The sequence below is a fragment of the Micromesistius poutassou genome (assembly GCF_964030765.1).
Source record: "Micromesistius poutassou genome assembly, chromosome: 23".
Lineage (NCBI taxonomy): Eukaryota > Metazoa > Chordata > Actinopteri > Gadiformes > Gadidae > Micromesistius > Micromesistius poutassou.
This window is the reverse complement of record NC_140293.1, coordinates 5,332,713-5,355,257: the sequence shown is the minus strand read 5'-3', so window position 1 is coordinate 5,355,257 and position 22,545 is coordinate 5,332,713. Positions and strand designations below refer to the sequence as shown.

Here is a 22,545-nt window from a genome sequence, read left to right as displayed (position 1 = left end):
GGTAAAAAAGACTGCAAATCCCGAGCACCCATTTCCGTTCCGTACCACACGGTACTTGTAGTTCTAAAATGGCTAACGGTTTTGTCTCAGCGGTGGCACAGTGCAATATGGTAAACTACAATCCCCAGCATGCACCGGGCGTTGTCAGGCCGCTGACAACCACAAGAGGCTGTGTGCGGCGGCGCGCCGTGGAAGTCAAGGCTGCGGAATTGTATTTTTAGTCGTACTACTCGGGCTCCGTACGTAGATCGTAAGACACGGAAAAAACTTGCGAACAATAACCGGTGCCAGTATGCATTTTGTGTACGGATCTACACAACGCAATTGCGCCTTCCTAAATGGCACCTACAAGCTGCCACACTTCTAGTTCGACTCGGAGGATTGTGTTTGCAACCGGGGGGCTCGCGACGACGAAGAAAATGAGCTACAGATAGCCAACCACACACAGACGAATCCGCCGTAACGTTAGTTCGCCGTGGACCGATCCTGCCGTTTCCCGATCACCGATATCGGGACGCACAGTTGTACCGAAACGACCTGAGAGGCTCCACGCTAGGACCGGGTCTGCCTCGCCGCTCGGCCGGCTGCGCGGCGCAGACACGCCGGGGGACGAGCACCGCGCGACGGCTACTCCGGTGCGGCTAGCTCGCCTCATCTGCGACTAGAGCCAAGGCCTCGTCCGTGAGGCGACAATGCTTGGAATAATGTCCGAGCACCAAGGTATGTATCTGCGGATAAAATGAGCAGTGGATGCTTCGATCGAGGGTGTGTTTTTGTATTTTGGATCGCTTTGGCTCCGGAGGACTAACCCACCTGGCGACCCTATTGTAGACATGGGGCTGGGATGAGTGTGTGTGTAAGTGTGTGTGTGTATGTGAGTGTGTGTGTGTGACGACATTCGGTTAACTCGGAAAAGGCGAGTGTTTACAGCACACCCGACCCGAACTTCAATCGTGCACGGCGATCTCAGAAGTGATGTTTAATTGGATTATCTGTGTAGTTTGTATTAAAGCCAGCGCCAGTCTTGTTTGTGGCGTTAGCACCTAGCGCTAGCTCGCGCTGTGCCGCGCGCCACTATAGCGTGTTATACCGTCTGTAATCCCCAACACTGACGCCCGATCATCACACACTTTGACCAAAATACACTTATGGGGACGTGGTGCAACTATAAACCACTGTGTTGGTCGAGGACATGAACACCAACGATGCGTTTATCCCACATCCCCGTGAAGCTAACGGGTTGGTGCGCCACCATTAACGGTGCATCTGTAGCCGAGCTAACTCCAATCTAGGCAGGGGTTGTTGCACCTCGGTCGAGTTTTATTTTTTTTTAATAGGTGTTGGCTTCGGTCGTTTCCAAAGACCTGCGACGTTGTGTTTTCCGTCTAAAGTCTCAGTTCAGACCAGTTGTGTGGATCGAGGGCTCGTTCGTACTTGTTGCGTTCGAGTGCGTCTTGGGTGCTAGCAGGCGACCTAGCATGTTGGATTAGCCTTTTGCATAGTTGTCAGAAAATGCTCGCCAGCTGTGATCGTGTTCCTTAAAACTAGTGCCGAAGTCAACGTTTTCGCCACTGGTGTGATGGCTGTGTCGTTGGATGTGGGATAACGTCGACGCTAAAGCATTTGACTAACTAGCTCCACTGACTAGCTAGCGCCACTAAATAAATTCGGGGGTTCTTTCTCTAGTGGCCATGGGCGCAACTGCAGTTGTCAAATTTCTTTAGGGTTCTTTGAAACTAGTTTTCTTGTGGTAATAACTACAGCTGCGTTCGACATTAAGTTGTAGAATCAAACATGCATTTATGTCATATGATACCGCGTAGTAATGGTTATGAATAATTTGTTGAGTTTTAAAAACGTAACATTTTTCCACTTTTTTTTTTTAGATTCATTATTGACATGCAAGACTGAGCCTCTGGTGAGTACAATATTAATATATCCTTTTTCATTGATTGTTGCCTTTTTAATGAGTGAGCATCTACATATTTACATTAACCGTGTTTGTTTCCAAACATACATAACCCATCCTGATAAAAGTTATCTTCCTCTATTCTTCAGCCTCCTGAAAAGAGAAAGAGGACAGTGGAGGACTTCAACAAGTTTTGCAACTTTGTTTTGGCTTATGCCGGCTACATCCCAAGCCCAAAAGAGGTGAGCAACCCCATTCAGTGGCTCAGGAAATGCAGAGTAATCAAAAAGTGTTACAGGTGTATCTCATACCTTGGCTTTGAGGAAACACTAAGCTCTCCTTCTTTCTTCCTTCCTTAGGAGAGCTCATGGTCGCCCACTTCCTCGAGCTCCGCTCACAGCTCGGGGCTCTCGGGAGACGGCGGAGGTGGCGGCGGCGGCGGGGGCGGTGGTAACGGAGGAGGCAGCTCCATGGGCGCCACCTGGGGAGACGGCAGCTCCGACATCCACACCATCCACACGTTTGTGCGCAAAGCGCGCGCCAACAAGGGCAAGAACATCCGCCGCATGCACTCGGATAGCAGCCTGCTGGACAAAATGCGCCTTAAGGACTCTCTGTACGAGAGCCAGGTCGGACACAAGGCCGAGCGCAAGAAGGACAAAAAGTTGAAAAAGCTCTCCCTGGGCTCGGCCGGCACGGTGGCGGACAGCGGCAGCAGCGAGGGGGAGAAGCGTGCGCGCATCAAGCGCAGTAAAAACCCCAAACAACCCAAGGCACCAAAGAAGCTCAAGAGCTCCACGACCCAGAGCGAGACGGACTCGGAGGCGGGCCACGTGCATGGCCCCGAGGCGCGGCCCGTCCGGGACGAGCTGCTGGCACACGGCGCGATGTCCCCCGGCGCCCAGGGGCCCGGCAAGGTCCAGACGGACGAGTCCAACCGGGAGGCGGAGATGAGCTCGAGTGAGGGCGAGACCTGGATCGCAGACGAAGACATCATGGTGGAGTCAGGTATGTCTGTCCACATGCATGCAGGAGGTTTTTTGGTAACGGCTATGTGGAGACTTGGGCAGGAGACTTGTTTGGTAACCCTTCTGCTCTCCTTTGTGTTGACGTCACAGGTGACGATTCGTGGGACTTGATCACGTGCTACTGCGGGAAGCCGTTTGCTGGCCGGCCCATGATCGAGTGCAACCAGTGCAGCATCTGGGTGCACTTGTCGTGCGCGAAGATCAAGAAGTCCAACGTTCCTGACATCTTTTACTGCCACAAGTGCAGGGACGTGCGACGCTCAGGCCACAAGAAAGACCCTTAAGCGCGGGACAGCAGCAGCCACGGCGGACGGAGCACACTCACAAGACCTCCCACGAGACCTGTTTATTTGTTTATTTGTTCTTTTGGTCCTCATCGTCGTCCTCAGAAACGCCTAATCCCTGCGATGCCTAACGCCACAACACCCCAGTATCTGTTTGGGTGGAAACTGTAGGTGACCCTCTTCAAGACAATCACAGCCATTCTTCATTTGTCAAGTCTGCTTCTTTATTTTTTATTTGCGCCCGCTCACACACAGCTCGATGGAATGCCACGGTTTCAGTGGAGAATTGTCTTTTTGTAATTCGATTGATTCAATTTTAGATGGACCACAGGGGTACATTTTGGTTTTTAGATATAACAGAATTATCTACCGTGTCGGTTTACATAATTATTCCCAGTTAGGTATGTCATATTTGGGATAGACATTCATTTTTTTTCAGTTCCAAAGAAAAATAGAATTGACTTTGGAGTGAATCTCCCCCTACCCACACACACACATACTTATAATCAATGCAAACCCTTATATTGTAAAAAAAACAAACGACATGACTACATTGAAGGAAAAGGTCACTATTGTTATACGTTTAGAATTGTCTATGTTCTAGATGGGCAGCTCACTTTCCGTTTTAAATTTCAGCAATTAGTTTGCTTTTATTTAGCAGTTTTGAGTTTGTCTTGAAGTGTACACCTCCATGAACGTTTTCAATCTTAAAGATATTTGTATTTAAAAGAAATACTCGACTCAATCAATTTTTTTGAACTGTACACAAATGGAATATAAACGTCTGAACTTCAAAATGCATGCAGAACATAGTTTTTTTCTTTCCAACAGTGCACTTTTTAAAAGACGATCCCTCATACACCTGTTGCTAGGCACATGGGTTATGGGCAGTCTCATTATGTATGTAACAACTCTTCATGATTCAGTGCTTAACAATTCTGTCTGGCTTGTCAACTGTTGCTTTAAAGTTACCATATACTACCTTTTTTATTTTAAGGTTAATCTTTGAACCTAATGTTATTTGTTCCAAAGTTTAGTTGTCTGAATTTCAGTTGTGGAAGAAGAAGAAAGCGAGAGGCAGTTGCGAGACAGTGCATGAATGGTTGTAAAATATTTTTTTGTTTTTCTTCCTGTAAAGCCGGTAAGGGATTGTCCTCCAATTAACAGGAGTCTTTGATATAATTGGCTCGCGTCAAGAAGGAAGTTGACCGTAGTGTACAGAACTAGAGGTTTAGGACAAACAAAAATGGTCAACGAATGGTGGTCCTTTTTTTCTGTTTTTGTTTTTACCATTTACCATTTGCATTTCCTTTTCCCAGTGGGAGAGTCTTGGTTAGTCCCCAGTAGAATTTGCACTCTTCATACCACTCCTTCAAATTTATGTACATATCCTGTTCTTTGACAACTGTACATATGTGAAAGTGAAGAGAAAATAGCCAAGCAAATACTATATTTTCTGCATTCTGATTTTGTTTTCTTTAATTGTAGCTTGACAAATAAAAGGTCGTTTTGGGGAAACATCATTTGATTTGGTTTTATATTCTTTTTAATATGGGTTGGTATTAATCAGTTAAAAGTGTTTTTATTTACGCAGTTTCCTTCATGCACACAGTGAAGTGCTTGTCATATTTTTGTCTTGCCACTAGAGGGTGACATTCAACGTATATTGTAGACATCGGTTAAATCAATATTGATAATCTGCAATATCAAGAAAGATAAATGTATACGATGATTGAAAAATAGACCATTATGCAGAATTCAGATTGGTGTAGATGTCCGTTGAAGCCAGCAGCAAAGAAGACAATAGCTGACATCCTTATTAACTGTTTTCTTCCCAATGGGTACTTGATGAATCCTGTAACAAATGTATACACACACAGGCATTTATTTCACCATACATATCATTCATATGTAAACACATCATTTATAATCAATAATAATCAATGTATCCTGATGTCTTGCCTTCCGGTTTCGGTGACCGGACATTAGAGAACTGCCAATGGAGTCCATGGGAGCCAGTTTCCTCCTGTTGGTTAGCAAGGCATTGAATCCAGGTAAGCCAGGTAAATACAATTATATGTTGATTATCCATAAGTGAGCCTTGTTAGTGGCTCGGTGATATCAATGCTGAAGGTGTAACTGAATGAAAAAAAAGAGGTGATGACTAAATACATTCAAATTCACTCAAAATACAGTTAATGTTTTGAGTGATATGATAAAATATGAATGTTAGTTCAAACCAAAACCCCCAAAAGGTTTGTGGTGTATACACAACTTGAAAATGTATTTCAGTGCCTGTATATTGGCACAATTCAAAACAAATACTGCACATTTTCACTATCTGTACACATTTTCTTCAAATGTAGAATTTTCTGCAAATGTTCAATGTTCTGCTCCTTTTCTTCTTGAGACGGATAACTCGCCCTACACACTCGATACATCGCTCAGCATGTATTCCCAGAGTTCCACTGCATTTTAACTGCATCCTCACCTCTTCTCCTGGCCCCTCCTGTGACTGTGCGGGGGGTCGTGGCGGGAGGTCGGAGGCAGCTGCGGCTGGGGGAGGAAGAGAACGGACCCCGTGTGTGAACGACGACCCTCCAGATCCCAGGGGTCGTCCCCGGGAGACAGATCCCCAGGATTCACCTCCTCGTGGGGGAAGTCTGGGTTCAGCAAGCTCACCTCCTGGAACACCCGCGGTGACAGCCACACGGTCAGAGGACATTGCAAATTTGGCAATTTTTTCCAAATGAATGCAAGTTTCCGGGTCACTGGATTTGTAACGTGACCTTTTTAAATCTCTGAATGTTGATGTGATGTTAGATGTTATTTTTGTATCAGCATCTCCCTGAGCACATTTCTGACATCCCAAGTAAACCAAAGCATTAGAAAGTGTAAAGGAACCCACCCTTTTGGCTCTGGGGGCTTTAGGTAACACAAAAGCCGACATCTCCTTCACCAACAGATGAAACACTAGCAACGGAACCACACATCTGCAGAGCATCTGGAAAAATACATCAAATCTGGCTCATTGATATACAAATCTCTGATGACACTTTGTTTCCCTAGCTCAACCAAAATACAACGGCTTATGTTATGTCCTCGACGGAATAGCTTGCCAGGAAGAGGCCAGTGCCGTGATGAATAAAGCAAAGGCTCACCGTCAGTCTTCTGTGGTCAGCAGGGGAAGTTCAGTGGCAATGGATGGCCCTTTAGGTCTGCTGGGGCTGGGTTCGGCTGCAGCGTGTATTCTGAGGACAATGCTGTGAATTTGCTGAGTATTTGTAGCCTTAGACCTCAGGGTGGGTTTATATGGAGCGTCTTGGGCTGTTTAGGCTAAGGGTGTGTGTGCTGGCGGACGCTGGCAATTAACATCTGATGGCTGGCGCTGTCATGGACGCTATTGACTTTGTCTTACAGACACACACACACACACACACACATGCACACGTACACACACACACGCACAGACACACACACACACACACACACACATGTACACACACACACACACACACACACACATGCACACACACACACACACACACACACACACATGCACAGACACACACACACACACACACACACACACACACGTGTGTGCACACACACACACACACACACACACACACACACACACACACGCACATACACACACACCCCTCCCTCATGTACCTCAACCATCATCCTACTCTGTAGATATGAGGATGGATAAAAAAAACTTCCACAAGGGAATTATTGTGGGCGTTTGGATTTCTTGTTTACCGGCTTGTCTAAAGGGTTTTACATAATCCGTCTACAACCCTGATCTAGGTTTCTCATTATGTTCATTATGTTTCTCATTATGTATATATATTATCTCATTGTGAATATTTGTATCAATCTTCTCCTCGTTCATCTAATTGAAAATTAAAGCAATTAGATGAACAATTAGATGAAGATTTTAGTAAGAAACTTTATTTTAGCAGGAGGTGATTTCCTAAATTCTCGAATCCTTAATATTTAATTTAATGTCATATATATGGACAGGCTGCCAGAAAGCCATAATCAGATAATCACTTCTGCTCATCCGTCCATCACCATCAATTCTAATGATGCACTTACAGTAAGAGGAGCCCAGGCCCTGGACTCAGATATGGGAGCACTCCCTCTTTGTTTGTGGAATGGAGAAAAACCTGATTGGTGCTGGGGTGTTCTGCCTGGCTTCCTCACAAGATTGTTATCCAATAAAGACCACACACAGACACACACACACACACACACACACACACACACACACACACACATACACACACACACACACACACACACACACACACACACACACACACACACACACACACACACACACAGACCCCCGTTCTCCACATGCACAGAGGGAAGACATAGTAGCGACGGACGGAGAGATAACGACAAGAGAGATAACATGGGGTGGGGGCGTGTGGTATATGCACGTTCCGACACGTTTTCACTTTTGCCGTTTTTCCCGCCCTCCTCTGATTGTTTCTAATTATAGAAGGCCGGCCTCGACCAACATAGAATGAGCGTTGATAGATGTGCGACGTATAAATAAACCAAGGAGAGTCTTGGTATGGGCAGGGGCGAGATAGTCCTCACTTGATTAGTCTCGTTTTTCAGGGGCTACTCTCGCTCTAGCCTGCCTCTACTGTGTAGGAGACCTGTTATGCATAGAGGCTTATGTTTCGATAATGCATTGTTGAGCGTTAAGGGCAGCGCTGCCCACAGTTGTAGGCTCAGTGGGCCAATTTAATCTCACCAATCTTTTAAAATATTATTTTCAAATGATGTGAACGTTTATTTTTTCTTTTTCTTCTACTACAGCATATTTCCACCAAAGCAACCTCGACGCAACGTTTTGAAAAGGTTTTTAGTTTCTTGCAAGGGTCATTCCACTTAAAACAGAGGACCCTTCGTTCAACACAAAATGTAGCATAAAGGTTGATAATATTGATGTCCCAATATTATTTTAGTTAGAAGTAACCGGTTATTTTAAAGTGCTCGATCCAACTGATTATTAACTCAAGCCAACGTGTCAATGTGAAAATCACAAAGAAATTATAAAAAATGTATGATTCTAAAAACATAATACACTATATCTGGATCGTCTGAAGCCGGTCAAATTCAAGCTCTTTTACAATAGCAATCTAAATGTGGACGCACACCCCCATGTTTAATTTCGAGACGTGTTTAACGATATTTTTAATGAGATGGTGCATGAAGTGCGGGAGAATAAGTGAAGACAGACTTCTGGCCCAGAGGAGGGTGGTGCCAACGTGTCTGTCCGTCTGTCAGTCCTCCTGGCGTGTTCCACTGCTTGTTGACAGAATCACTTCCTTATGGGCTCCACCCCCCCCCAGGGTCGCGTGCCGTGGGGGGGCGGGCTGGCTATAAGTATCCCAGGTTGGAGCGGGGGCTTAATATAGACACGCAAGTAGTGGCCTTCGTCAGGCTGCTAGAATTAATCAGAAGATGTGTCAATAATATGGTGTCATATGTCATGTAGTATAATGACACTGTGATCTATCTCTGTGGATGAGTGTATTCGGAAGGACGTTTTACTGAAATAAATGCAGATATTGACGCAGCACCAGTTTTGTCATTGGAGAGAAAACATGCGAACACATTTGGCCCCCAAGGGCGAAGTTTGTACTAAAGGTTATCAGGGGCCCCAATAGGCATCTAAAGTGGGGGCCGCAAGTTTTTTTTGGGCCCATTTGGGGTTGCCACCGCCGCACACTAAAAACCCCACAAGTAATGGCTAATCACCACCAACTCATTCTACAGTACGTATATATGGACAAAAACATGATTTCAAGACAAAAATATATATATTTATTTTTATAAATTCTTATGACTTACTAACGCTTTTATGAACACATATGTAAGCAAAAGCACTTTTAAAGCAGCACAGCATAACTTTTGTGATAAACAAGGAGGATAAGAGAAAACGGTAGGGGAAAAAAAGAAAAAGAAAAATCCTTTGAGGGCGACCAGAGCCCACCAGAAGGGCGCGCCCGCTAGGCGACTATGCGTATGGCCGGCCCTGGGTGTCCCTGACATCATCATACAATTCACAACTTTTACTTTTCTTTATTTTATGTCCGATTGGTTTATGGTTTAATAACGCACACACACACACACACACACACACACACACACACACACACACACACACACACACACACACACACACACACACACACACACACAGCCATCGGATCATGTATGTATGTATCTGTGTGCTTTATAAGGGAGTCTGCAACTCTTCTACTTAAACAGCCTAGTAGAGAGTCCAGTTAATTATGATCCAACTCGACGACAGGCTAATTGAAACATGATGTATTTGCTTCCCTCTAGTGGCGAACGCAGAAATGTAACATTCTCTGGATTTGAGGCTGGCGAAAAAAAAACACATTTTCAAGGAAATCCCCATGACGGTCATCCCACCCAGATAATTATTACTCGTATGAATAACACGTTATAGACCATAGTAATACAAGCAGCAAGCCTGAATGTCCTGTCATATCTAACATAAATCAACATGCTGGCTCTTGGCGGGGGGTAATTCGATTAGTGACTAACTGCATAATCGTTGAGCTTCTCAAAGGCGACGTGCAAGGATTATGATCACGTGGTCTCACATTGAGTGTGATTGGGGAAGGAGAAGGAAAAGTGTGAGAGTAATCGGAAAGATACTGCTCCGAAAGAAACAAGTGGGAGGAGTGAAGGCATCGCTAAACGAACCATCAGTGACAGATTTTATATTTCGTTGGCTCCATCGACAGACGACCAGAAACGTCAATATTAACCCACAGTGATCTTTACGCGTGGGGAGCCATTCCAATTCGCAGTACGCGTCGGAGGAGCGCAACGTGAAAGTAAGATTTCTTTCTTGTTACATGTTTCCACCGTCTCCGTCACCATTTAAGGATGTTGGCGTCTCTATTGACCTTAGAAACAAAAACGTGCTTCCAATTAAGAGTTGAATCGACATTGCCACAGGCGCGTCGCCTGGAGAAGCGGATGCGTTGTGCACGTTATTTTGACGTGACAGGTTTAACTACCAGCTCTGAAAACATGCGTCACTACCATTATGGCTGTTAACCAAAAACATGGGGCACCCGAAGTCTCGGCTGTATGGGACCACTCCTCTGTCCCATGGAGCTTCCATGCTCCATCATAAAAGTCAGGCCAGGAGCGCCCCACCCATTTCTTCAACATATTCCCCCAGATTACATGCCTGCCAGAATGTTATCACATTGAACTTCCATCCCGATCAGTTATCCCTTATCCCGGCGTAGATAAGGGATAGCACATCGCTGTTTCATTTACGTGTTCTTAACTCGACCTGTTTGTTTTGTACGTGTTGTTCCACCCTCCTCCTCCACAGGTTCCTATAGAAACCTTCTGGTTGGGACAGCCGCCTCTGGAGTTCGCTTTGTTCTGTCCAGCCGTCTGATTCCCGCCATGTCCGCCCCCGGTGAGTAGGCTATTATATCACTAATGTTAGATTTCTGCTTATTTCTAAACTGTTCGTGTAGACTCTGCGTTGTGCATTTTTCGTCGTAGTAGTAATTCTTGAAGTGGAAATCAAGGAAGCTTGACAGGTTGGATCAGAGGTTCGAATAGATGGTTTATTTCAGGATGTAATACAGCAAGATACAGACTTAGGTTGAATACTCTATAGTGTAGGTGGGTGAGAAGCAGTCTCCTGACTCGCTGTCGATCCCTCTTCTAACCGAACCAAAGGTTTCGGGCTAGTATTATAATAAAGAAAACGTGAATAACAAAATAACAGAAGCAGCCTCTCCCTTGATAAGGTATCTGGCCCTGGCTATGTCCCAGACCACAGGGTTGGTTCGTCCTCGTTGGGACTTAACAAATGGAGGATTGTTCATAGACTTAAGAAATGTGAAGACAGAGAGACACTAAAATACATCAACATTCTACATTCCTCCCTCTTGATCATGTTAAATGTAGTTTAAAGATCAACATTATAATGAGAATGCAGTGTATCTACTGGTAAACAATTAACAATTAACTAAATCCACAAAAAGAAAGAAGAAAAGGCAATAGTAAACATAAAAGTATACTCATCATACACAAGTAAACCAGGCTTAGGCTACTTAAAAAAATAACAAACTCATTAGGTTACTCATGATTGAAACAAAAACAGATTAAAATTTGAAAAATAATAAAGGAAATCGACCTGTTCAGACTCCTCCCTCTGCTAGGCAGGAAAGCTCCAATGACTTTAATAACTCTCACTGTTCCCAGCAGAAAGGTGGTTCGGTTAGTAACAAAATTAAATGGCTTAGAGGCAGGTTTAGCCTTATCAATTTTGCGAATTGTGGGGCACTAGACCTTGCGATGGGGTAGAAATGTGAAGACACATTCGACACTAAGAACTAGAAAAAAAACATGGAGCAAGCATTGTTTGGTGAAGTGGAATGACGCAAAACCAAAATATGTATTGTGAATACACATGCGTTTGATTTGGTGTGGTAGACCTGTTGGCTTAATGGATGAATTGGTGTGGTAGTCCTGTTGACTTAATGTTTGAATTGGTGTGGTAGTTCTTTTGAAATACAAGCATTTGATTTGATGCTGTGGTAAACTCATTGAAAGAGCACAAACATGAGCTAGTGCCATCCTGTTCCTGTCTCCCGTGCGTCTATTAAAAACTACCCTGGAGGACTGTTTAGAAAATAAATCATAGAATCATCCGGGTCAAAACATGTCTAAACTAGTCTGACAAGTTCCGTAGAAGAGCATGGAGGTTTCTTTCGACGTAAATGAGTGAATGGTTGAGGAAGAAGCTGGCAGTAAGCTATTGCATACAGTGGCCTTTTCAGGTGGAACCAGGTCTTCCACACAATGCATGCTTGCCCTAATGACGTCACATAATCGCTATCTGCCGAGACGCTGCCCAAATTCCTTCACCTCCCAACAGAAATGGAGTCGTTCCTGGAAGGCTGTTTGAAGGGGGAGGGTGGTGTCCATGACAACTTAAAATTCCCCTTCAAACCGGCCAACAGAACCAAAGGGCTGTTTATTGTGTGTGTGTGTGTGTGTGTGTGTGTGTGTGTGTGTGTGTGTGTGTGTGTGTGTGTGTGTGTGTGTGTGTGTGTGTGTGTGTGTGTGTGTGTGTGTGTGTGTGTGTGTGTGTGTGTGTGTGCATGCGCTTTACAATATAAAGGGAAGGGTGCAGCAAGGCATTAAGTGGAATCACTCACATCTGTTTTGGTTGTTCTCTTAAAGGCACATGACATGTTTTTCATGAGGGTCAAATTATAGCCAACACAGCCAAGCCTTACCACTCAACCCCACACATTGTTTGGGGTTCGGGGGTTACCCAAATGGTGCAGAACTTTGTGAGGAAAAGTCCTTGCATCGTTTGAATGAATCATGTGCTACTTTCTACTTGCATTCATGTGTGCCAGATGCAGTGTAATTGGCGGCCTTCTGCCCTGAATCACCAAGTCGTGGAGTAACGTTTTTTTGTCTCATGACGGGAATGTGAGCGGCCATTGTTGGACTGGTGTCCCCTTCTGCCAAACCTGTAGGGTCAGGCGTGATACATTAGCTGAGGCATGGCAGGATTGTTAGACGGGTCCAGTCCCACTCTTCCATTAATCCTTTGCACCATTATTTCACGCTCGTATTTCATTTTTGATTCTTTATTCCCGCTGTTGGGTTTGTGAAAGTCTGAATAATTTTTTTTTCTTCGATTTTTAAAAAAAACGGTGGGGGGGGGGGGCACAACTTCCTTATAAGGTCATGTGCTTACTTTCAGCAGTTCATTCTACCGGCCCCCCATTGCCACACGCTGTGTGTTATCAGTCGCCGCAATGTGGAAGTGGAGGCCAAACTGTGCGTTGTGCAATGCAAGAAAAGCAGATAGTGTTTGTGAAGCCGGGGCCATGATACTGTATGTCAAAGGTACATTTAATTTGAGTCTTATAAGTTTATAAAGGAAAGGTCAGGTCACGCGCCCCGACGCAACACGCTACTTCAACTCGTTCTGGCTGCTGCCCCTACAAACGCTTCATGTAAAAAACAAAACATACAAACACAGGGTTGTTTCTGTGTTTTACATGAAGTCTCAAGTTAGTGTTAGAGGTTGGGTTCCTTTCATATAGGCCGATAATCACTGCATCTGTGCAGTTTATGGCATTTGTGTTTATACTGGCAGTAAAAATGATGATAAAGTCTCTGGGAAAAATAAATGGACATTGGCATCAAAACCAACCCCCGGCGCTCTATCTGTACCCCCACCTGGCTCACTATTTTCTTATCAGAGCAACGAAGCCTCTTTGCATGTTTTTGTATTTGTAGATTTGAATATGGACTACAGGTGCAAAGCTGTGAAAGTGTTATATAAGAATATATTATATAAGAATATACAGCCACCAGAATTTGAACATTCCCAACTTGTCCACCTGTGTCTCGCTGCCCAACGCACCCCATGTGCTGTGTGTCGCCACACCGTCCTCAATGCGGGTCTGATGTAGGCATAGACCGATATGGATTTTTTAGGACTGATACCTATTTTCTTGAGACGATTTCTCGATACCGATTTTCTTGAGCCGATATTCTGAGCCGATACTGCTTTTGCTCCCTCAATTGACATCATAGAAATGACACAATGATGATAACAAATGTTACAAGTCTCAATTTAAAAAAGGAACACTTATTGACCTGTCTGTAAATCATGCCTCGGAAAAAATCGGCCGATACGTTACACGTAAAAAAAGCAAAATATCGGCCGATAATATCGTCCGTCCGATATATCGGTTGATCAGAATCAGAATCATAATTGGCAAATAAAATAGTTTTATTTGCCAATTATGCAGAACATAGTAGGAATTAGTAGTAGTAGTAGTAGTAGTAGTAGTAGTAGGAATTTATCTTGACGTTCGAGTGCGTCATGGTGAGGATGTGGAGCAGCGGTTTATTCACATCCCCCCCTCCCCCCTTATACCCCCACCAGGCTACCCAGGCTCCCCCAACCAGCCGCCCTACCCCATGGGCCAACCAGGGGGCTACTCTCTGGCCCCGTACCCGGTCCCCCAGGGGGGGGGATACGGGGACCCCAGCCAGGCAGCCCCGCCGCCGGGCTTCAGCGTGGGCTACCCGCCCCACCCGGGGCCCCACCAGGACCAGCCCGTCATGTACCAGCCGGGCCCCATGGGCCCGGGCCCCATGGGCCACGGCCCCATGGGCCACGGCCCGCCCCCGGCACACAACCCCCAGTACAACGACGCGCCTAAGAGCAACGTCGTGTCCCCGGCGCCCGGGCAGGCGGTGGTCCCGGTGGGGGTCCCCCCGGGCCTGGAGTACCTGACCCAGGTGGGTTCTGGGGTTCCTCAGCGTTGTCGTGCTGTTATTTAAAGGTGACATGTTATACCACCAGGTGTGGGTGTGATTAGCCGTTACAAGTTTTTTTTTATTTTATTTTTTTTTTCGAAAATCTGCCTCTTCTGACATCACAAGTGGGGGTGTCCATATCGATTGTATCAAGCGTTGCTCATCTATCCGTCACACATCTAGGTGGACACGCCCACTAGGGATGTCAGAAGAGGCAGATTTTCTAAACGGCTTGTAACCGCTAATCACACTCACACCCGGTGGTATAATATGTCACCTTTTAAGCCAACGTTATCAGAGTGGGTTTTGTTGTGGTTTGATTGTTGTGTGAGAGATGGAGGGATAGGTAATGTAGATGATGATGATAGGTGATGATGTGCTCTTGGTGGCCGTCAGCATTCTTTCGAGTTTGTCATGTGTGTTTTTGCATGTGTTTCAGATCGACCAGATACTCATCCACCAGAAAGTGGAACTCCTGGAAGGTAGGAGGAATCCTAGACTGGTAGGACTGGTACTGGTACTTACAACTTAAAAACCTACTTTAATAGTAACAATAAATGTTATTAAAGGCTCTTTAATAATAATATTAATGTTAATAAACCTTTTTGTTAATTGTATATTTCACACTGTTACTATTATTGGGAAAAACCTTTTGGTCAATCTTCAAACACACCTACTTCCTTTTTCGCCGAATTCAAATTACGACATGATGTGAGTTTTCAGAAAACTGAATTAGAAGAGTTTATAGGTTAACAAACAACCCCTTTGAACTCACACTTAAACCCCCATCAGCCACATCAAACCACCGTCACCAATCCATAAGCTCTTGTGCGTCTCCCGGCAGCAGCTCAGGAGGTAGAGCGGGTTGGCTGGTAACCGCAAGGTCGCTAGTTCGATCCCCGGCTCCTCCTAGCTGTGTCAAAGTGTCCCTGAGCGAGACGCCCTCACCCTGACTGCTCCTGACGAGCCGGCTGTCGCCTCGCACGGTTGACTCCGCCGTCGGTGTGTGAGCGCGCGCATGAATGGGTGAACGTCAAAGTCAAACGCTTTGGATAAAAGCGCTATATAAATGCAGTCCATTTACCATTGACCATTTATATCCCTCCCCCCTCCCCCCCAGCACTCTTCAGCTTCGAGACCAACAACCAGTACGAGATCAAGAACAGCCTGGGCCAGAAGATCTACAAGGCCAAGGAGAAGAACGACTGCTGCACGCGCAACTGCTGCGGCGCGCTGCGCAGCTTCGACATGAAGATCAAGGACAACAACGACTGCGAGGTCATCCGCCTCGTCCGGCCCTTCCGCTGCGTCTCCTGCTGGTGCCCCTGCTGCCTGCAAGAGGTTCGAGTCCCCTCGCTGTTGGGGGTTCCCCCCCCCCGACATACGGAGTCGTACGTGTGCGGCTAGCAGGGAAATGCTAACTTGAAGCTAACCCGCTTCTGTCTTTATGAGTGTCGGAGTGAACGGGTTGGAATAAATTGGCGGAGTTACATTTAAAAGTCGCGTTCAAGTAAAAATAAATAAGAAAAGCGGAATCAATTTGTGGTGCTCGTTGTTCAATCCGTGGCACAGCGCCACACATTGGCCTATGTGTGGGAAACACTGGTAGTATAGAGTAGAGTAGTATAAAATTTAGTTAAATCAAATCAGTTTATGTGTACAGATGATGCTCTGCCAAAGAAGAGTTGAATGCACAGGGCATTGACGGCGTGAAATGTTCCGCTGAGAGAGAGTGTGTGTGTGTGTGTGTGTGTGTGTGTGCGTGTGCGCGTGCTCGCGCCACGCCGATTGCGCGTAGCGTAGCCCTTCACAAGAAGTCCATTGATGGCCAATGCAAAGCAGCATCCTCTGCTTAGCACATGCGGTACAAACCAGTAATGGATCGTCCACCTCTTAGCAGAGCCCCACCCCGTACGTGCGAGGCGTTAATGTGTTAGTGTGGATCTAAACCGCTCCATTGGAGCTCTGCCAAGACGCATAAGGTTGGCAAACACGCGTGCTATCTGGGTGCTAATATCTGGACCCCTCCGACTGTTTAAAATGTTGGGAGTTCAAGGATATCTTCGCCATTGTTAATATTTGACCGCGTTGATACGGGACACCACTTAAGTCTCTCGGGAGGCAACACTGACTCCATCGTGGTGTCCCAAATATGGGCGTGGGTTGGTCTAAAAATAGAGCTCGGGCTTGAGACCCCGTATGGGGACGGTGTTGTGAGCGGAATGTCGCCGGGTCGTAATCTGGCCAGCGTTGGCCAAACACCGCGGCTCAGGAGGGTCTTTGTTCAGAGTCCCTGAAAGCCGCCCTTGTCGTCCGGAGAACCAGTTTTTCCCGCTCCCCTGCCCTGGACAGGTCTGGTGCAGCGCGACGTCACATGGCAATGACAGCCTCCGTTTCTGAGATTTAGGAGAGTTAAGACGTTAACCGTCGATGTTTTGTCATGAACTGTTCAATTATTCGTCATAATGGGGTGACATTGTTGTGTTTGAAACTGCCATGCTACATGTTGATGTACCGTATCCTAGGCTAACAGAAACGTTGTTTCGCCGCGTTTCTGTTAGCCTAGGCTACGGTACATCAACATGTAGCATCGCCGTGGGGGTATGGTGTTATGCTGGTGAAGTATCGCCCACAAAAAGTCCCATGATGCACTCTGATGTACCAGCCCTGTGCATGTCCCCTGAACCCTTTCACCTCCTCCCTCTTGTCTGCTGTAATGGCCTCACCTCCCGGTCTCTTTGGCGACGCCCCTCCTCCCACGCTGCCCTTGTGGGACTCCCACCTGGTCTTGTGGTGGTCTCCCGTGACAGGGCTCCATGTGAAACTCATTAGTCCCTTTTGGCAAGGCATTGAAACGCAACCCTCAGTCTAATGAAGCACCTGGGGAGCAGGGTGTGGGCCGACCGCTGTGACAGAGGCTGCGTGCCACTTGTTATGCTTGTCCCCTCGTTTCCTATTACCTATGGAGTGAACACTTTATAGTGCGCTATTAAGCGGATTGGCGGCGTGAACCGGCAGCAGTATGTTACTTGTCAGCCTGTCGGAACAACAGAAGGACGACAATGGAGGGAGACAATATTTGTACACTTGCATATTCACATATATTCTTTGAAATTCCCCGAGGGATCAATAAAGTATGCGTCTATCTAGACAACACTGCAAAATGGCGACGCTGTAATAAGTGCACTACATGTGCACTACACAAGTGGCCCAATCTGACCATCATAGACTGGGATGAACCCAGGTGGTAATGTAACGGGAGTCATGATGCCCAGACTCTCATGCTCACTCTTCTTCTTCTTCTTCTTCTTTTGTGTTTTCGTGTCGGGACAGTTGGAGGTCCAGGCTCCACCGGGCACCACCATCGGCTACGTCAACCAGGACTGGCACCCGTGTCTGCCGCGCTTCTCCATCAGCAACGCCAACAAGGAGAAGGTGATGGCGCTGGAGGGGCCCTGCTTCGCCTGCAACTGCTGCGGCGACGTCAACTTCGAGGTGAGAGGCGGCCGCCGTTTTGTTTTCAGTTCCTTTACTACATTTAGTGCTAATGTGTTTCCCTGAGGCTTGACTTTGATTTTCTCTGCTTTTATGACGTTTTAAAAGAAATATATAGACATATATAGATATATACAACTCTAGAAAAGCGTTATTAGCCAGAAGTAGCCGACTTCTTTTTTCTAATACAGAGATTTTCCCCTGTTTAACAACTTTGTACATTGTGATTCTAACAGAGCCCAGAAATGTTCACCAACACTTTGTATTGTTGAACCTGCAGGACACCTCGTGGTTGTTTTTCCATCCACCTCTATAATTCACCGCTCCTCTATAGTTGTAAATCTCAAGCCTATGACAGGCTTCAGAGTTCAGCCTATAAAATAATCAAATATTTTACACTCCCCATATACAGCAAAGCCTGCATTGGGCTAATGCAAGGCTAGGTGTGTTATGTCACGTTTGCACCATCCAGTTCCATCTAGAAGGATCCAATGCCTTTCACGTTTAATCCGATGCATCCGACACACTGGAAAAAGATTTGTATTTCAGGCTTGAAGTTAACCATGAAATGGAGTTCAGGGTTCAACACACCACAACGAAATGTGCACGACAACACACCATTCTCCACAGCACCTGTGGTGGACTGTCGTGACAACGAAACGACACGACAACACGTCATTTGAGGGTTGAAACTGTTTGTGGTTAGGCTGTTTTAAAAAAAAAAAAAAATCAGATACCGTTTTTTTTAATCAGATGCCGTTGTGACAACGAAATGTACACAATAACATACCATTCTCCACAGTCCACCTCAGGTGTGTTATCGTGTACATTTTGTTGTCACAATGGTATCTGATTAAAAAAAAAACGGTATCTGATTTAAAAAAAACAACAGCCTAACCACAAACAGTTTCAACCCTCAAACGCATATCACTTCCCCCGGCCCTCATCTTCCACTTCTAACGTTGAGCCGCGTGATCTGTGCCTCCCCACCCCCCCCCATCGCAGCTGAAAACCAAAGACGGCAAGCAGCCCATCGGTCGCATCAGCAAGCAGTGGAGCGGGCTGCTGAAGGAGGTGTTCACAGACACTGACAACTTCGGCATCCAGTTCCCCATGGACCTGGACGTGAAGATGAAGGCCGTGCTCATGGGCGCCTGCTTCCTCATCGTGAGTCCCTCGTCGTACCCGCGCCCGGGGGCTGGCGTGGCGTGTCGTGTTTGTGGTAGTAGTAGTGGCGGTGGTGGTGGTGTTGTTGTGCTGTGTCTTTTGAATGACTCGTGTCTTCTCGTGTCTGCTGTGCAGGACTTCATGTTCTTCGAGAAGGTGGGCGAGGCGAACCAGCGCAGCACCATCTTCAGCTGAAGAGGAGGAGGAGGAGGAGGGCGGCGGCGGCGATGACACAGGACGCGGCAGGGCGTTGTGAAATCTGGGCGCTTTTTTTTTTTTTTATTCCTCCTGCTGCGCACCGCGCGGATGAGTTTCAAACGACCTGGGGTTTATTTTCTTAGGGAAATCGAGTGGTGCATTATCCGTGATGGCCACGGCCACGGTCACGTTTTTACAAACTTTTCCTCTCAGAAAATCAACTTGAAGTTAACTAAACTCATCAGTGTCCTTCTCATGACATAGTGGCACCACGCAAATTGAACTGTGTCAGAGGCCGCAACAAAGTCAGTTCCCTTTTTTTTCCTAAGATAATCATTCATACCATGTTGTGTTATATAAAGTGACACAGGAGGAAGCCGTAGTTATAGAAACAAATCACTTTTTGTAATGGTCCCCAGTATCAAGCGAAGTGCGTGTTTGATTCAAAACGGCCCATGAAACAAGCCTTTTCTACGACAACACTGCCTTTTCTATGGAGTCCATTTGACCACGCCCTTTTGGCCAGGCGCTTCTGAGTGAGTGTCAGTTGCTGCTCTGGTAACGGTATCTCACACCCCCACGTCTGAAGAATGCATTAAGCCGGTGCCTTCTTGCCTCGTATCCAACGATGTACACGTATAAGCTTGATATGTCATTTTCCGCTGAACTTTGTCTTGTGATTGTTGCTGCAAACCTGTGTTTCTACAAGTATGATGTGCTTCCTTGTAATGGCATTATAGCTGGCATTCTAACTCACCTGTACGCCGCATTGAATAGCAACAACCGCGTTTAGAACAGGGACAGACGGTCTTGCGCGTCGATCCTATGTTTACGACTATAATATTCTTTCTAATCAAACCACTCTGCCATGAAGCTTGTTGTCTTCAGAGCCGTTGATTTCCTGTGTGTCGTGAGAGGGCTTGCGGTGCCTAATGGAGTGGGGGCCTTTCAGTGCACTCAACAGTGGCCATCAACAGTTTCTGTCCCTGTGGTTGACCGCAGGGTTCTCGGGTTGGGACCCAAGCAGGGCGAGAGAGAGAGAGAACAGAGAGAACAGAGAGGAGCATGTGGGACAGTTTCACAGAGGAGGAAGGAAAGGATGGAGGAAAAGGGAAAAAAAATAAGTAGGCGAGGTTGAGGTTTCCTCGAGTTCAGCAGGCAGGAAATGTACAAATTAACGCTTTAAAAGCTCGCTCCCAGAGAATATATATATATATATATATATATATATATATATACCTATATGTCAAATATATAATTGCAAGTTACCAAAGGTTGTTTGAATTCACTCCTTTTGATTCACTCATTCAAACAAACCATCCACATGGACACATTACAGGGGAGTGTCTCTTGTCGAGAACAATCACCAGTGTTTCGCTGTGACTCGTTTGAATAATGAGGAATAAGAACAAGTCACGTCGTGTTGGAATAGTACAGTTTTTCAATCGCTGTCCAATTCATTCATCATGTGTAGTATGTACCATTGGAAGTCCCCTCAAAGGAATCAACAGGAGTTCATCTCACGCTTCATGGCCATTGATACAGAGATCCATTCACACAGCAATGATTAACATGTTGCCCTCGACCTTTACCACAGAGCTGAGGTTGTAGAAGTGGAAAAAGGTGCTCCTTAGGTTAATTATAGAGGCTGCAGGCACGAGCTGAGATACACCTGCTTGTTGTATTGGTATGCATTGCCACACTTTGGCCCACTGTGATGTGTCATACCTTTTATAATGTTCTGTAACCTTTGTCTAACTTAACCTTAAAGTGCCTTCCGGTATACCTTTACAAAGATTAGTCATTTTGGGACTCAGCTAAGGGACCCTCAACAGACCAAATGAAAAATGATCTTGCCCTCTTCTCCAGCCCTAAAGTACAGTGTGTAATAAACTGTAATGTAATGTAAATTGGCCAAACTTTTGTTTTTGCATGTAGGCTCAACTACGTTAAAGGTTTGTCTGTATAGGGATTAGTTAGGTAAGTGGGTAGATGGCATATTCTTTGTATGCCTTTTTTGAAGCATTTCATTCTTCATCCCTCTAGCGTCGTGCCAATCCAGTTTATTTTATAAAATATATCTGTAAATATTTGTCTTGATTTTGTATTTGATTGCACTCCTCTGTCCTAACTGTCATTTATGCCAAAAGTTAGAATATACCCTGTGAACTTGCTTATTGTAGCCGTGAAATGAATATCTATGCAGATGTGACAATTGGAATAGTTGTGACCAAACAGGATGTTGAACCTGAGACCCTGATGCCATCAGACCGTGAGAACACTCAATCAAGATGACCGACATATCACATACGTCGAGACCGGCTCATGAAGAACTTAGTTATATTTAACGATAGGGTGAACCAACACTGCATGTTAATCGTGCCATCCATATTCTATGAACACAATAGTTCAATATGTGATAGCTCTGTTGTCTTGTATATTGTTTTGCACTCAAGGAAAACATAAATTGTTCTCTCAAAAGTGTTTCCTCTTTTTGTTTTGTTTAGTGTGGGCCAGTCACACCAATTCCCAGAATGCTCTGTGGCCTAAAGGAAGGCCTTGTGAGTTGTGATAGGCTACGCCTCAATTTTAAAAGGCACATAGATGAACAATTGGAAAATGTGACACACATGTGCTCCAGTGCTACACTAAAGTCTGTCCCCACCCTGTTTCTCAGAGCTCTAAGTGACCTTTTTCCTACTCAAGTTTACTCCAACGCACTTATGTCGCGGAAAAGACACTGCATTCCGGATGCATTATGCATCCGTTTTCAAATAGTTAAGGTCAGATAAGTTGATTATAGGACAGTGAGTCTTAAAAATGACTTTTTGTTCAACACTGCCCCCTTCCGGCGAAATAGTGAAATCACCCATATAAAAAATGCGTCTGGTTGAATCTATTTGATTGACCGACCATTGTAGCTTAATTGACTGGGCCACGTGACCAACACGAAGATAAAACTTCTTCTCCCATAATAAAAGCAGATCATGTTTCTAGTGGTGTTGCCTACGAGGCCTTTTCCAAACCCTTTCCATTGCGCTTGTTCATGACGCCACACTAACGTCACACCCAC

The 22,545-nt window shown here is 45.7% G+C and overlaps 2 protein-coding genes across 2 annotated transcripts; both read left to right on the top strand.

Annotated features, from left to right (window-relative positions):
* The first annotated feature begins 209 nt into the window (after window positions 1-209).
* On the top strand, window positions 210-4,744 carry phf23b (PHD finger protein 23b). Its single transcript, XM_084487067.1, has 5 exons — window positions 210-720; window positions 1,887-1,918; window positions 2,059-2,151; window positions 2,269-2,917; window positions 3,028-4,744. The coding sequence occupies exons 1-5, from the start codon at window positions 693-695 to the stop codon at window positions 3,219-3,221; spliced, it is 996 nt and encodes a 331-aa protein (XP_084343193.1). The 5' UTR covers window positions 210-692; the 3' UTR covers window positions 3,222-4,744.
* A 5,171-nt stretch (window positions 4,745-9,915) lies between these two features.
* Window positions 9,916-21,956, top strand: LOC311368342 (phospholipid scramblase 2-like). The gene is made up of 8 exons (XM_084487145.1): window positions 9,916-10,120; window positions 10,633-10,722; window positions 14,236-14,594; window positions 15,052-15,094; window positions 15,733-15,953; window positions 17,946-18,107; window positions 19,113-19,274; window positions 19,410-21,956. The coding sequence occupies exons 2-8, from the start codon at window positions 10,710-10,712 to the stop codon at window positions 19,467-19,469; spliced, it is 1,020 nt and encodes a 339-aa protein (XP_084343271.1). The 5' UTR covers window positions 9,916-10,120; window positions 10,633-10,709; the 3' UTR covers window positions 19,470-21,956.
* Window positions 21,957-22,545: the final 589 nt, after the last annotated feature.

What these genes read in the sequence shown, in the direction of transcription:
- LOC311368342 (XM_084487145.1), top strand. An exon ending in GAAAGTGGAACTCCTGGAAG is followed by an intron (nt 15,095 to 15,732) that starts GTAGGAGGAATC and finishes CCTCCCCCCCAG; the next exon opens with CACTCTTCAGCTTCGAGACC. An exon ending in GCCCCTGCTGCCTGCAAGAG is followed by an intron (nt 15,954 to 17,945) that starts GTTCGAGTCCCC and finishes GTGTCGGGACAG; the next exon opens with TTGGAGGTCCAGGCTCCACC.
- phf23b (XM_084487067.1), top strand. Translation starts at nt 693, where the DNA reads ATGCTTGGAATAATGTCCGAGCACCAAG. An exon ending in CATGCAAGACTGAGCCTCTG is followed by an intron (nt 1,919 to 2,058) that starts GTGAGTACAATA and finishes TCTATTCTTCAG; the next exon opens with CCTCCTGAAAAGAGAAAGAG. An exon ending in AGACATCATGGTGGAGTCAG is followed by an intron (nt 2,918 to 3,027) that starts GTATGTCTGTCC and finishes TTGACGTCACAG; the next exon opens with GTGACGATTCGTGGGACTTG.